This window comes from Acinonyx jubatus, chromosome B1 (assembly GCF_027475565.1).
Source record: "Acinonyx jubatus isolate Ajub_Pintada_27869175 chromosome B1, VMU_Ajub_asm_v1.0, whole genome shotgun sequence".
Taxonomy (NCBI): Eukaryota; Metazoa; Chordata; class Mammalia; order Carnivora; family Felidae; genus Acinonyx; species Acinonyx jubatus.
Genome location: NC_069382.1, coordinates 131,891,977 through 131,906,982, shown reverse-complemented (window position 1 = coordinate 131,906,982; position 15,006 = coordinate 131,891,977). Strand labels below are relative to the sequence as shown.

The following is a 15,006-nucleotide window of genomic DNA, read 5'->3' as shown; positions in this document are numbered from 1 at the left end:
GTAATTACTGTGGCATTTGGACTGATCCATGTATGAGAGTCTGTTTATCAGGGAAGAGGGTGTGGGGATAGAAGATGAGCAAGGAAGGATTGCTGTGAGACTTCTTTTATCCCTGTTAAGATTAGTGAGAAGCCTGTATCGTACATAGATTATAAATAGGGCAGACAATTTCCAGGAACTGTAAAGAATATTCTTAAGATCTCACACCTGACAGGGACTTAGCAGCTAGAATATACAGGAGGTATTACAAAGTAGAACAAAATGAGGCATGTTGTGATATGGAAAAGTATTGATGGTGATTAGTTAGAAATATAAGCCCATGGGGGACAAAAAGATCTATGTTGTTCATTTGTTTCACCCAGCATGTTTCATGAAGCCGTGCCCACCATTAGTTTCAGGAACTATTACTTATAGAAAGATTCCAGAATGATCAATGGCACACTCATGAGATTGTAAAATTAGGTTGATCCTTGAAAGTCTCATGAAATCCTCCCTTTAATTTGGTAAACAGACTGTAAGTGAGGAAGTAGGATTCAAAAGTAAGGTCCAAGTGTAATATAAAATGAAACAAAAATTGATCATATATAGATCAATTAAGGGACATGCTCCAGGGAATCTCCTGCTATTCTAGCTTCTTTATTCAGGATCACTGGATAGAATGTACATGATTCCTTATCTTAATTTCTGAAAACAGATCCTACCACCAGGTTAGGGAAAGAGACCTGAGATCTGTATAATGATTTCACATTAACAAATAGTCTTGAATTTCTAACAAAAGAGCATGACTTTAAAACCTCTCATATCTTAGTGCTTAGCCAGAAAGAATTTCATACCAGTGTGGTTTCCTGTCCAAGTACCCAAAATAGGGTTAGTAGCAGGACCTGCTCACTGGACTGCTGTGAAGGCCTGACATAGAGTGATACATGTCTAGAGGTGCTGCTGCTGTTGTTGTTGTTGTTGTTAACCAGGTTAGGTATCTTAATTCTCCCTTGTACATTGACTTTTGCCACAGTACAGTCACTTCACTTCACTTTGATGAAGTCTGAAATGTATTTCTTTGAGACAAAGATGGCACGTTCCCCTGGTACATTGGGCAATTAGCACATAATGTTAGTATATAATTATTTGACTATCCATAGGAAGCAAATATTAAACAGGCAAAATTATGGGTTTTCAGTAAGAGACAGGCTGGGCAGAGAGATGCGGACGGCCACCATTTTGTACAGTAGATATACAAAAAGGTTTTTCAAACACCAGACTTGATGTTGCAGTAGGTGGTGTTCTGGCCAGAAGGGCGGACGGACTGCGAGCCCCTTGAGGTGAACTAGAACACATGCTGAAGTCTTCACAGAAGCAATTGTTTTCTTCCATTCAGTAGGAAAGGACAAAGCTAAAAATGAGAACACCAGGGAAATGTAGGTGTCTCCATTTCCACAAAATAACCTAAGTATAATAAAGCCCCAAAAAGGAGGTAATATATTTTTAAGTTTTGATCCTGAAGCAAAACCCTTAACCCTTCGTTAATTGGGGAAAAAAAAGAGGAAAAGCATTTGGTCATTTTTTTTCTCCATTGTTTCTATATTTTCTCCATCGTTTCTATATAATTAACAATATGTAGGTGTATACTATAATGCTAGAAAGCTAATGTAATGTATCACTTTAGGGAAGGAATAAAATCATCATCCTATCCACATCTCTTACCTTGATTCATAGCTCAAATATTTCTATTCTTGGAGCATTACTGCAGCTCTTGTGCTAAGAAAATTGCTGGTGGATGAAGAATGATTCTGCAGCCTTTCATCCTTCATAATTTTCGCGCCATCTGATTACTCTAACTTTGCAATGGTGCCATCTAGCGTTCACACGTCCTCAGTACTACAGCTCTACTTCATTAGAAACTAAATAATACAAGTATCAAGCAAGTTCCCTCAAGAACAGTGTACTGGGGAGAGTCATTGCAGCACAAAGTCAATCACTGAAACACTAGAACAGATTTTTTACTAAATATATATTTCTTACTTATTATTATTTGTCTTATTTGTTGCATTTATTTCACAAATATTTGTATATATTCTATGTATATAGTCATGCAAATGATGGATAACCTACTTCATGTATTGAAGTTATACTTATTTTGTATTTTATTTTTCTGTGTTTCTCTGTACCTTCCTATAACCCTAACAAAATGGTCATTGTCTTTGAAGGCAACACATCCAACCTAGTCATGGGTTGGGTTAGAGTGGAATCAAAACATGGAATCATTTATTGTAATAGTTGATTGCACTGCATATTCTGCCCCGAGTTGTGGTTCTCTTACTGCTGATGGCTGTGCTTCACTAGATAACAAGAGAAACACAGAAGAGCTTTGATACGCATGAAATAGAGTGTTTTTTCCATAAAACAGAAGAAATAGTGTCTTCCTTGTCTTACCATTGGTACTTTGTTAGGACTATCTCTTTTTAAAAAATTCTGTTGAAAGTAATTTGAGGAATTAAGGAGCTTAGAAACAGTTTTCAAGATGTCCCAGAGATGTGATTTTTATTTCCTTAACTAGCCTTTGAGTTGACTTCTATATTGCTTATCAATTCAGAATTTTAAGAGGGAAAACATGTTTAATTGTGAAAGAACAGAATTAATTTAAGACAGGCCCTATCAGATCACCTCCATTATTTTAACATCTGCAAGAAGGTTAACAAAATGCCCACTCTGACTGACCTCAACACTGAAATGAAAAAGCTCAGCCTTTGCCCCATCTGATTTGGGGGAAGGTAGAGACCCAGATTCCAAGGATGCTGCGTACACGCAAACCTCATGCAGGCTCACCCTGATCTTGGCTCTCCCTTAGCTTTTTTGTTCTCTCCTCAAGGGCAGGACGTTCCCTCCCACTTTGGGCTCTGCTTACCTGCCTTGCTTTAATCAGGAATGCCTTCTTTGGTGCTTCTGCTCCCACTTGGTTAATTATTACCCCTTGGTCTATGCATCATTTCCTCAGAGAAGCCATCCAACCCTGTCTTGTTATTAGTCCTGTCTTGCTATTAGATATCACCCAACACTTCTCCTTATTACTACTTACCACACTTTGCAATTATACACTTGTGTTATTATCTAGTTCATATTCCCTGTCCTCACTAGATTATAAATTGCGAGCAGGCTGGAATAATCTTTTTTTTTTAACTCTTTGAGGCTCTAGCCACTGTGTTTTCTATAATGTTCAATACAGAGCAGGTGTGTGGGAAATCATTGATGAAATCAACTATTTGATTTCAAAATTGAGAACTAAGATGACCATTGTCCCAGCCCATGTAGTTCTGTGATGTCAACTCTGCTTCTGTGTCACCTTTGGGCAAGAGAATATTCACTAAGGCAGGAAATTGAACTGTGTTCCAGCCCTCAAGAAATACCCCTCTGGGGATAGGTCACTTCCTGCCGCACAGTCTGGGAGTGAGGTGTGAGACGTTCATTCTCAATATTTACAGGATTCCTGACCTTCTTCACTACCTCTCTTCCACTTCTCAGGGCCAGATGGTCTTTCACTCCCTGCCCACCAATTTCTCTTTGCTACCTACACCTGTCCTCCTCACCCAAAATAAAAATAATAAAATGGAGTGTCTGGGTGGCTCAGTTGGTTAAGTGTCCGACTCTTGATTCAACTCAGGTCATGATCTCATGGTTCCTGAGATGGAGAGATGGAACCCTGTGTCAGTCTCTGGACTGAGTGTAGAGCCTGCTTGAGATTCTCTCTTTCTCTCTCTCTTTCCTTGTCCCTCTCCTACTTACTCTCTCTCTCCTCCCCCAAAATAAATAAATACACATATAAATAAATAAATAAATAAATAAATAAATAAATAAATGTAAATAAAAACCACCCATTTTCATCTTTACTGTCTGTCTTCATGGATTACCGTGGAGATAGAGAGCATAAAATGTAAATTAGTATTTTAGGAAATTATCCTGTCACTCTGGTAGTCAGCAGGGAATAAAAATAAATTTTGCACATTATACAAAGGACAGGTTGTGTTTTCATTGTTTGTTTTTGTAGTACATTCCTTCTCTTTCTAGAAGACTCTAAGGATTTCCAACTATCTTAGAATATTAGACAAGAAATCATGCTGAAAATCAATCACCTTCAAAATAAGTTCTGCTTAAAAAGTCATACTAAGTTTCTGATATCTATAACCAGTCACCAATGTCTTCTAAAGAATAAGAAATGAACCTAAGCCTCAGAAGTGATTAATTGTGACACTGAATACATACACGCATATAGTGGTGGATTTGGTATGTTTTGTAAATTGTATTATATTTCATTTAGAGTCTGGTATATTGGCATTGTTTTTAACACTTTTTAAAATTTTTATTTATTTTTCTTTGAGAGGGAGGAGGGGCAAAGAGAGAGGAAGGCTCCGTGTTGTCAGTGTGCAGCCCCATGTGGGGCTTGATCATGACCATGAGATCACGAGCTGAGCCAAAATTGAGAGTTGGACACTTAACTGACTGAGCCACCCAGGAGCCCTTAAAGTTAACACTTTGGCTTAACATCAAGTACACACATCGCTTCTCAGCCTTTGGCTAAGATCAAGTGTAGTAACATCAAGTACACACAAACGAAAAATGCTTGAACTTTTGAATATTTTCAAAGCACACTGAAGCTTCTAAGAGTCCTTCCAGATCCCTGTCGTCTCCACCTGTTGTAGCATTTCATGGGCATTAGCTAAGTGTATGCTTCTTGAAAGCTGAATTTATGGATTTCATTGGCAACTCAGAATTGTGACTTATAGATGTGTATTTGATGAAAGAATATATCGGATGGTATAAATTTTACTGCAAAGAGTATCTTCCCACTTCTATCTCCACAGCAACACAGATGTACACACAGTGGCATCACTTCTTAAACTGTATCTCCGAGAACTTCCAGAACCAGTTATTCCTTATGCAAAGTATGAAGATTTTTTGTCCTGTGCCAAACTGCTTAGCAAGGAAGAGGAAGCTGTAAGTTGGTACATTTATTTCTAAAAAAGCCTTAATTTGGGTTTTTTGTCAATGTTCTTAGTTTTTCATTTGTAAATTTCCCCTTGCCCCATCCTTGGATTGTTTTCCAGCATTCTATTTATTTACATTACACTCATTTAGATATTACATACACAACACAGGTCCCATTTTTAATCCCCTCCCTTATCAGCAAGAAAAGTGCTGCTGAATAAATGAAGTGAACCCTCCTTCCCACTTTGCTCCTCTAACTGGTTAATTGTGGGGCTACATCAGGTCTAACATTCCATGAATAAAGTGGATGTCTTATTTCATATTCCCCTTTTCATTATGTACCCCCTAAATTACTCTCAACAATGCCTTCTACCAAATCTTATCTACCATTTTTTAAACAGCTTTGAGATATAATTCACACATCATACAATCACCTATTTAAAGTGTACATTCAGCGCATTTTAGTATACAGTTGACCCTCGAGCCATAGGGGTTTGAACTGTGTGGGTCCTCTTACACATAGATTTTTTTGCAGTACAGTACTCTAAATGTATTTTCTCTTCCTTGTGATTTTCTTACTTTTTATAAGAATACAACATATAATACATATAACATACAAAATATTTGCTAATTAACTGCTTATCAGCAAGGCTTCCAGCCAACAAAAGGCTGTTAGTAGTTAAGTTTTGGGGGAGTCAAAAGTTATACATTGATTTTTGAGTGTGGGGGTGGTCGGCATCCCTAACCCCCCACAGTTCAAGGGTGAACTGTATTCTCAAGAGTTGTGCAACCACCATCAAAATCTAATTTTAGAATATTTAGCACATTTTCATCATCCTATAACAAATTCCATAACTGACCCCACCTTCCCCAGCTGTTGGCAGCTACTAATCTCCTTTCTGTATCTATAGATTTGCCTCTTCTGGATATTTCATATAAATGGAATCATCCACTATATTGTCTTCTGTGACCAGTTTCTTTCACTGTTTTTCAAGGTTCATCCACCCTAAAACACCTATCAGTATTTCATGCCTTTTATTTATTTATTCATCTATCCATTCATCAGTTGCAGTATGTGCATTGTTTCCATTGTTTGATGGACATTATTATTAAAAATAGTGCTGTGGGGGCGCCTGGGTGGCTCAGTCGGTTAAGCATCCGACTTCAGCTCAGGTCACGATCTCGCGGTCCGTGAGTTCGAGCCCCGCGTCAGGCTCTGGGCTGACGGCTCAGAGCCTGGAGCCTGCTTCTGATTCTGTGTCTCCCTCTCTCTCTGCGCCCCCCCCCCCCCATTCATGCTCTCTCTCTGTCTCAAAAATAAATAAACCTTAAAAAAAATGGTGCTGTGAATACTCATGTACAAAGCTTGGCATGGGCATATGTCTGCATTTCTCCTGGGTATGTACGTAGGAAGCAGAATTGCTGTACCATATGTAACTCCATGTTTGCTAAAGAGGCTTTATCATTTTAAATTCCCATCAGCAATACGTGCAGACTCCAACTGCTCCACATTTTTGCCAACACTTGTTGTTATGTCTCTTTTTTATCACAGCCATCTTAATGTGTGTAAACTGATATCTAATTGAGCTTGAGTTGCATTTCCCTGATGCTTAATGATGTTAAACATCTCTCCATGTATTTAGTAGCTGTTCACATATTTTCTTTGGAAAAACACCTATTCAAATCATTTTCTCATTTTAATTGGATTATTTGTTTTATTATTACTGAGTTGCGAGAGTTCTTTACAGTTTAGATTACAAGTCTCCTATCGCATATATGATTTGCAAGTATTTCTCCCATTCTATCAGTTGTCTTTTCAGTTTTCTGATGACGTCCTTTAAAGCATGAAAGTTTTTAATTGCGATGAAGTCCAATTTATCTATTTTTATTTTGTCACTTGTGCTTTTAATGTCATATCTAAGAAGGCATTAACTAAGGTCGCCAGGATTTACTCCTATATTTTCTTCTAAGATTTTGTAGCTTTAGCTCTTACATTTAGGTCTATGATCCAAATTCGGTTGATTTTTGTTTATGATATGAGGAAAGGTCCAACTTCATCCTTTGGCATATGGATATCCAGTTGTCTCCAAATCATTTGTTGGAAAGACTGTTCTTTCCTCCACTGGATTTTCTTGGCACTCTTATAGAAATTGCTGCCTGTTTTTATAAATGAAGTTTTACTCTATTATGTAATATTGTCTGTGGCTGCTTTTACTCCACAACAGGAGAGTTGAGTAGTTGAGACAGAGACCATATGTCCCAGAAAGCTTGCAATATTTACCATCTGGCCTTTTTCAGGAAGAAGAACAGATTAGATTACATTATCCATTAGCTTTTCTGGGACCATTTACATTTTGGAAGAAGTTTTACAATGGGAAGAACCAAAGCAATTAATACCTTTGTGAAATTTCCAGGAAGAGTAGACTTTTTATTCTCCATCCCACCCCTAACAGTGTATCCTAGACGTGGCCCATCTTGAGACTTATTTGTCGGTAGACACATGTCTATGTTTGGGGCATGCCAGAAATGGGAAAGACTCTCACTACATTAAGCTACTTTTTTCCCAGATAGCCTTATTATAAATGAGGCAGTCCTCCCTTTTCAATCAGTTGTGAGCGAGTATTAAGAATGGTAAAAGGCTTCACTGAAATTTATTTCTCCACAAAGAGTACTTATGGAAATATTTGAAATACTTTTTCCCATCTTTGAAAATATTTGTGAAATGCTCTCTGTAATCGTGGCAAGTTTTCAGGACAGGATTCTTCACTGATAATATGTGAAACTAATGAAAAAAAAAAAAACCTGTGTGCTCATTTGTATTTGTTTTCATTGCAAGGCTAACACTTCAATAACATTTATTCTCTATTTCTTTGTACTCAGGGCATTAAGGAATTAGCAAAGCAGGTGAAGAGTTTGCCTGTGGTCAATTACAACCTCCTGAAGTATATTTGCAGGTAAGAATAGTCCTAAAGATAAAACTAAACAGAAGAAGACTATGTTTAGCCTGACAGTAATTTACTTCTGACAGTGAATAAAATCACTGAACTGCTCTGAGCTCTGGTGTTGGCCTCTGTAAAATTAAGAAGTTTGGCAAGATGATCTCAAAGGTTTCTTTGACCATGAAAATTGCTCAATTTTATAATTTATTGTTTCTGAGTCTGACTTACTTCTACATACTAAAGATATGTTGCTTTGAACTTCCATCAAAGTTGTTTGTACCTGCTGCATGTACCTTTAATTAAGAGAAGGAGCATCTCCCTAGGCATGAGGAAGGCCTGCGTGGGAGTCCAGTTTCTACCACTGACTTCTTATGTGTCTTTATACAATTTTCTTACCCTTTCCATGCATCCCCTAGGTAAAAGAGTCCTGAAAACACATTTCACATAGTTGTTTTTAAATTTAAATTGTATTTTAAATTGCATAAATATTATTTTCTATTCCTCTCCTACCTCAAGACTCATTGAAAAGACATTATCATTCAATTCTGTTAGGACAATAATTGTACCTGGTAAATCTCTCACTCATGATCATTTAACTTATGGCCTGGGTTGGTATGTGCCGTGTCTGCCCCTGTTTAATAAACCATATGATTTCATTCGTCTATGGAATGTAAGAAACAAAACAGTCATAGGAGGAAAAAAAGAGAGAGGCAAACCCAGAAACAGACTCTTAACTATAGAGAACAAACTGATGGTTACCAGAGGGGAGGTGGGTGGGGGGAATGAGTGAAATAGGTGATGGGGATTAGGGAGGGCACTTGCTGTGATGATCACCAGGTGTGGTATGTAAGCATGGAATCACTAAATTGTACACCTGAAACTAATTACACTGTATGTTAACAATACTGGAACTTAAATTAAACCTAAAAAAAAATGAAGATATAAAATTGACGCATCTTAAATCTTAAAAGAGAGATGGTGATTGGCACTATACATCACTGTAGGTATCTTAAATGGAAGCTTCCCAGTTTATTTTTAAGTAATTCAATTTTTTAATTCAGTACACTATATTATTTGCATGTACTTTTTGTGTCATGATTGTATAAATGCTTAGCAGACTGGGAACTATGTAGTTTAAGACTAATGCTGGACACTGAGGAGTTCACTGTCAACTGTAACTGAGAAGAAATTCCAAAACCTTCTACCATAACTTTTTCTGGTGACGGTAGGAAGCAAATATGAGCTTAGGTTTCATAATTTAAAGAGGAAAGAAATGAGTTTCACTGATAACATAGATTCACTAACACATAGGGGTTCTGTCCCAAGACTTTGGACTAATTCAAGCTGTTGTGTTGGATGAGAAAGAGGAACAATCTCTTCAAGTAAAAGGGATAAAGGCTCTTTCTTGAGAACCATATTACAAATCTTTAGCTCCTCAACAGGAAAACTTAACTTCTCTTGAAACATTTAAGCAGGCTTTTAATTTCAGCTATTTCAAATAAGAAATAGTAGTTTGAGGTTTTTGTCCTTCAGTTTTACTATAGGTTACACTGCATAACAGTAATGAATATGTGGAATAGGGACCTTTCTTTAAAGTCACAGGGGAGTTGTCAAGAGCACAGACTCTAGAGTCAGACAATCTGGGTTCAAATCTCAGGTCTGCCACCTGTTACTTCTGTGTCCTTGGAGAATATTCTTAACCTTTCTGGTGCCTCATGTGTCTCATCTGTAAAATGGAGATAATCATATCATTTACCTCACAGAGTTCTCTGAGAATTTAATAAGTTAGCACAATGACTGACACATAAAATATATTATTTTAAATAATAATAAGTTCTTTTTTATCACTTCTTCTTTGTCTCATAAGTACAATTAGTAAGCCATGAAATCTAGAAATGAAGAGGGGGATGGGGAATGCAAAAAGGCCAAAAGACTATAGAAACGATCCCTCCTACTAAAATCATTCGGGAAAAAGTCTATTTCATGCCTCTTATTCTTTAACACCTAATAAATTGAAGCAATTTGTGCTTAGAATGTTTCATATCAGTGGAAGTAAGGTTTTAATTTAAACCATGTTTGATCTCATTTTTTAATAGACTATAAATTTGAAGCTCACAAATTACTTGACAAAGAGGGTTGATTTGCCTCTCTGAAATAAAGGATTATACCATATGATCTTATTTATAGTTCTTGAATTGAATACATTTATAAATTTAATGTTTTATTTAAGGATTGGAAGAAAATCCATATTCCTGAATCTCAAGTCCATATTAGCATTATCTAAACACACCTGTTTCTGTGATTGACGGAGGAAACCAAGCCAAGCCAGGCCAAAGGTGATATTTGATATGATCCCTCAAGTTTGATCCTTAATCATTTGCAATATATTTTCTCCACATTTGATTGAGAGATGTTTGAGTTTCTAAATAATTTTGCCTCCATAATTGTATTTGAACATATTATAGTTAATAAATTTCCCGATAACCCATTTTCTTCCACTGACAAACAAGTTTGATCCCATTGTTTTGTTCATGTTCTTATATCCAACAGGTTCTTGGATGAAGTGCAATCCTATTCTGGAGTTAACAAAATGAGTGTGCAGAACTTGGCCACTGTCTTTGGCCCTAATATCCTGCGCCCTAAAGTGGAAGATCCTTTGACCATCATGGAGGGTAAGTAAATGATTATCTTACACTCTCATCAAGAGAACAATCACCTGGTTTTTGGTTGGTCTGAACCTATTCTCTGAGGAAACTAGGGAAATAAGTAACTCCATGGTAACTCCATTTATGGATTCAAGTTCTTCTAAGGCAAAATCTTCTCTTTGAAAGTCAGGCATTTTTTGAATTTACTAAATATAATAATTTACTAAAAGATTCCTCGATGGCCTTACAAGAATAAATGGAGTTTCCATAAATCATCCGTAAAGTATTATGCAAGAGAACTAGAAATATCTAGTTCATTTTTTTAGCCCCATGCAATTTTCAGAAAATTCAAAAAGTTACTATTTTGTTAATATATTTTTATTAATTTTGGTTTTGCTTGACTGATTTCAAGAGGTAGAAAAATATGGTCCTCTGTAAGATAATGCTGCTTATTAATCTGTGGGTTGAAACATGAGGGAATTCTTGTTTTCTAGATTATAAAATGCTTCAGATTCTTTTCCACAATGAACTTCTACTTCTGTTTGTTTCCAGCAGGCCTTCCTGCTTGAGTACCTTTCTTACCTATGGCCATTAGTATACCGTTGTTTTCTAAAGTTTGGACTAATTGAACAGTTAAGAATTTAATAAGGAAGAGGGAAGAGAAAGAATGATTATTTTTAGCTTCACTCTGTTATTTAGAACAAAACATATTCTTGATACTGTTCCTTTCTTGAAAATTCTAAGATTTTCATTCTTCTGTGTCTTATGAGAAAGAAAGAAAGAAAGCTTCATTTCCTTAATCAAATATTTAGTCTGATATCAATTTAACATCAGATTTTTGGCAGTAATATAGTTAGTTCGTCCAGAAACCTTAATTTCTTTTGGAAGAATTTAGCAGACAGTAGAAAATATAAAATTTGAAGCTATAGGAAGCTTAAAGATACTTTATTGTTTTCTCAAAAAATTTTTTTATTATAAAATGCATATGATAAGGAAAACCATCAATAACATATATACACACACTCATACACACACACACACATATATGTATATATATACACATACACACACACATATGTATGTGTATATATATACATGTATATATATATATATATATACATGTATATATATGTATATATACACACACACACACTTTTTTTGAGAGAGAGAAAGAGAGAGAGCGTGAGAGTGAAAGCGGGTACGTGTGTGCATGGGAAGGGCATGGAGCCTGACCAGGAGATCAATCTTATCACCATGAAATCATGACCTGAGCTAAAATCAAGAATCTGATGCTTAACTGACTGAGCTACCCCAGTGCCCTGTTGGTGAATTTATATAAGACAGATACTCTAGAAATCACCACCTAGGTCAAGAAATATAACATTTTAGGCATCACAGAAGTCTCTCTCTTGTGCCCTGTTGCTCCATCTTCCTCCCCCACTTAACTTATAACTCTATTTTACTACACAGACATTTGTATCAATCACTTCCTTGCATTTCTTGACAGTTTTATCAACCAAATAGGTTCCCTAGGCATCATATTTAATCTTTACTCTTATTTTATTTGCTATATTTTAAAGTCTCTGGCCCTAATATCCTGACTTCAGCTTCATATACAAAGGATAATAAATCAAGGCCAGTGGATTTTATCCCAGGAAAGAAAATTTGGTTAGCCATTTAAAAATCAATTTTTTAAATCTTTTTTTTTGTAAATTAAAAAAAAATCATCTCTATGGATACCAAAAAAAATTTTTTTACAAAATATAATGCCATTCATGATAAAGATTGTTAGCAAATTAGAAATAAAAGGAACTTAACCTAACAAAGTTCGTCTATAAAAAGTTTAGTTAGAATATTGTACTTACTGGTGAAAGACGGAATGCTTCCCCCTAAGATTGGACATAAGGTAAGATTGCCTCCTTCTACCACTCCTAGAAATCCTAGCCAGAGCAAAAAGTAATAGGAAGGAATAAAAAGCATACATATTAGGAAAGGAAGATGTAGAACTCTGTTTATTCACAGACAACATGATAATTTATATAGAAAATTCTGGAGAATCTACAAGTGAAGTTACTATAATAAATGAACTAATGGTCACATGATACAATGTCAATTTATAAAAATTCTTTGTATTTCTATGCACTAACATTCAACAATTGGAATTGAAATAAAAAATATAATTTTAGGACAACACAAATGTCAAAAATTAGGGATATATTTAAGAAAATATGTACAGGACACATATCCTGAAAACTACTAAACATTTATGAAAAAAGAACTATATAAATCAGGAAATATACTATGTTCATCAATTAGAATTGTCAAAATCAATAAGATATTAATGTTCTTAAAGTTTACCTGTAGTCTCAATATAATTCTCACAAAAAAATCCAGAAAAAAATTTATTTGTAGAAATTGACAATCTGAAGGTAAACCTTACATGGAAATAAAAATTATCTAGAATAGCAAAAACAACTTGAAAGGGAAAACAGAGTTGAAATATGATACTTGATTTAAGACTCAATATAATACCACAAATAATCAAGATAGTGTCTTACCAATATAAAGAGAGACATAGAGATCAATAGAAAAGAGAGTCCAGAAATAGATGCACACACATCATCATTTGTTTTTGACATATGTGCCAAGTTAGTTCAGTGGGAAAGGAATAGTCATTTCAACAAATGATGCTGGAAAAATTGCATATTCATTAAATAGTCCTCTATCCTTACTTGACATCACTCAGAAAATTAACTTGAAATGTTCATAGACCTAAATGTAAGAGCTAAAAGCATAAAACTTAGAGAGAAAAACAGAAGAGAAAAAAACCTTATGACTTTGTGTTAGTCAAAGACTTACTAGGACATAAAAATTTCTAACCATAAAAATAAGTTGATAAGTTGGACTTTATCAAAATTAAAACTTTTGCTCTTCAAAAAGATATCCTTAAGAGAACAAAAACCCAGGTCACAGGAATGGGGATATATTGTGAATCAAATATTTGATTAAAGAATTTGTTTTAAAAGTATATAAATAACAAGACAGCGAACCCAATGAAAAAAATGGGTGAAAGATCTGAATTAGACATTTCATCAAAGATAAAGGAATAGCAAATAACACATGGAAAGATGTTCAGCATTTTTAGTCATTAGGGAAATGCAAATTTAAGCTGTAATGAACTACTATTCCACATACTCTACAAAGTATAAAATTAAGACTGAAAATGTTAAGTTTGGCTGGTAGAAATATAAAATGTTTGGGCCATTTTGCAAGAGGTAGGTGGGTTCTTACAAACTTAATTATTTACTAACTATAAGACCCAGCAGAGCAGTGTGCTAATATTTACCCACATAGAAAGAAAACATGTTCAACCAAAACTTTAATGTTCATATCAACTTTATTTCGTATTTAATAGCTCCAATCTGAAAATAGACCAATTGTCGATCAATTAGTACATAAACAATTTTGGGTACACTCATAAAATGGAATCCTACCCAGCAATAAAAAGAATGAACTGTTGATGCATGCAATAATATGGATAAATGTCAGAAGTATTACACTAAGTGAGTAATGCCTAGACACAAAAGACTTCATATGGTATAATTCCATTTATATGAAATTCTAAAAAAAGAAAAACTATAGAATTAGAAAGCATATCAGTGGTTGTCATGGTTGGGAAGTGTGGGTAGGGAATTGGCTACAAATAGGCACAAGGGAATTGTCTATTTCATGATTAGATGGTATTTCAAGAACTGTCACTTATCAAAATTCATCATATATCTGTACATGTACAAAATTACACATATACAAGATTATTCGTTGCAAAAAATACAAGTTGAAACTACCTTTCATAGAACACTGCCATATATTTCTGTGTACATGTAAGTGTATCTTAATGTGCGTAGTTACCTTGCAAGGAAAATTGAATTCTTATCCAATTCTCATGAAGAAGTACCTATAATGTGGTATTTAAATTCAACCTTTATAAAAGTATACGAGCCAGGGGGAATTTCTGGATCATGTAGCTCAGTGGGACACCCCAAATCTGCTTGGACTCTTCAGAATGGGCTGGTGATTATAACAACTCTGACCTCATTATTTGGGCTTCATGTTTTTCATTAGCATCCTAAGGAAGAGAATGACAGGAGGAAATAAAAAGGAAAAAAGATAGAGTATATAGTGACACATACTTCATCATTACTAAGCTAGTCTATCCTAAATAGATATAAAAATTGAAAGAAAGTCCCTTTACAAGAACTATTGCCATTTATTATTCTTGAGACTAGATGAAAGCAAACCTCCCAAGATAGAAGAAAGAGATTTCTAAATTGCTTGGGTCCTGACACTCACTCTATAATTGTGGCAGGTAACTTTGGCATGGCTATTCACAGACTCATCACAGAGACCTTGGGGATATCTCTCTTTGATGAATTAAATGCCCCACA

At 35.3% G+C, this 15,006-nt stretch overlaps 1 protein-coding gene across 9 annotated transcripts in view; it reads left to right on the top strand.

Annotated features, from left to right (window-relative positions):
• The window catches only part of ARHGAP24 (Rho GTPase activating protein 24), a 648,119-nt gene that overhangs the window by 620,301 nt on the left and 12,812 nt on the right, over nt 1–15,006 (top strand). For all 9 annotated transcript variants that reach the window (XM_027060078.2, XM_027060062.2, XM_015067364.3 and 6 more), the window contains 3 exons: nt 4,854–4,986; nt 7,858–7,931; nt 10,467–10,588. In XM_027060078.2, the coding sequence (XP_026915879.1) occupies nt 4,854–4,986; nt 7,858–7,931; nt 10,467–10,588 (329 nt within the window). The remainder of the gene's footprint in view (nt 1–4,853; nt 4,987–7,857; nt 7,932–10,466; nt 10,589–15,006) is intronic.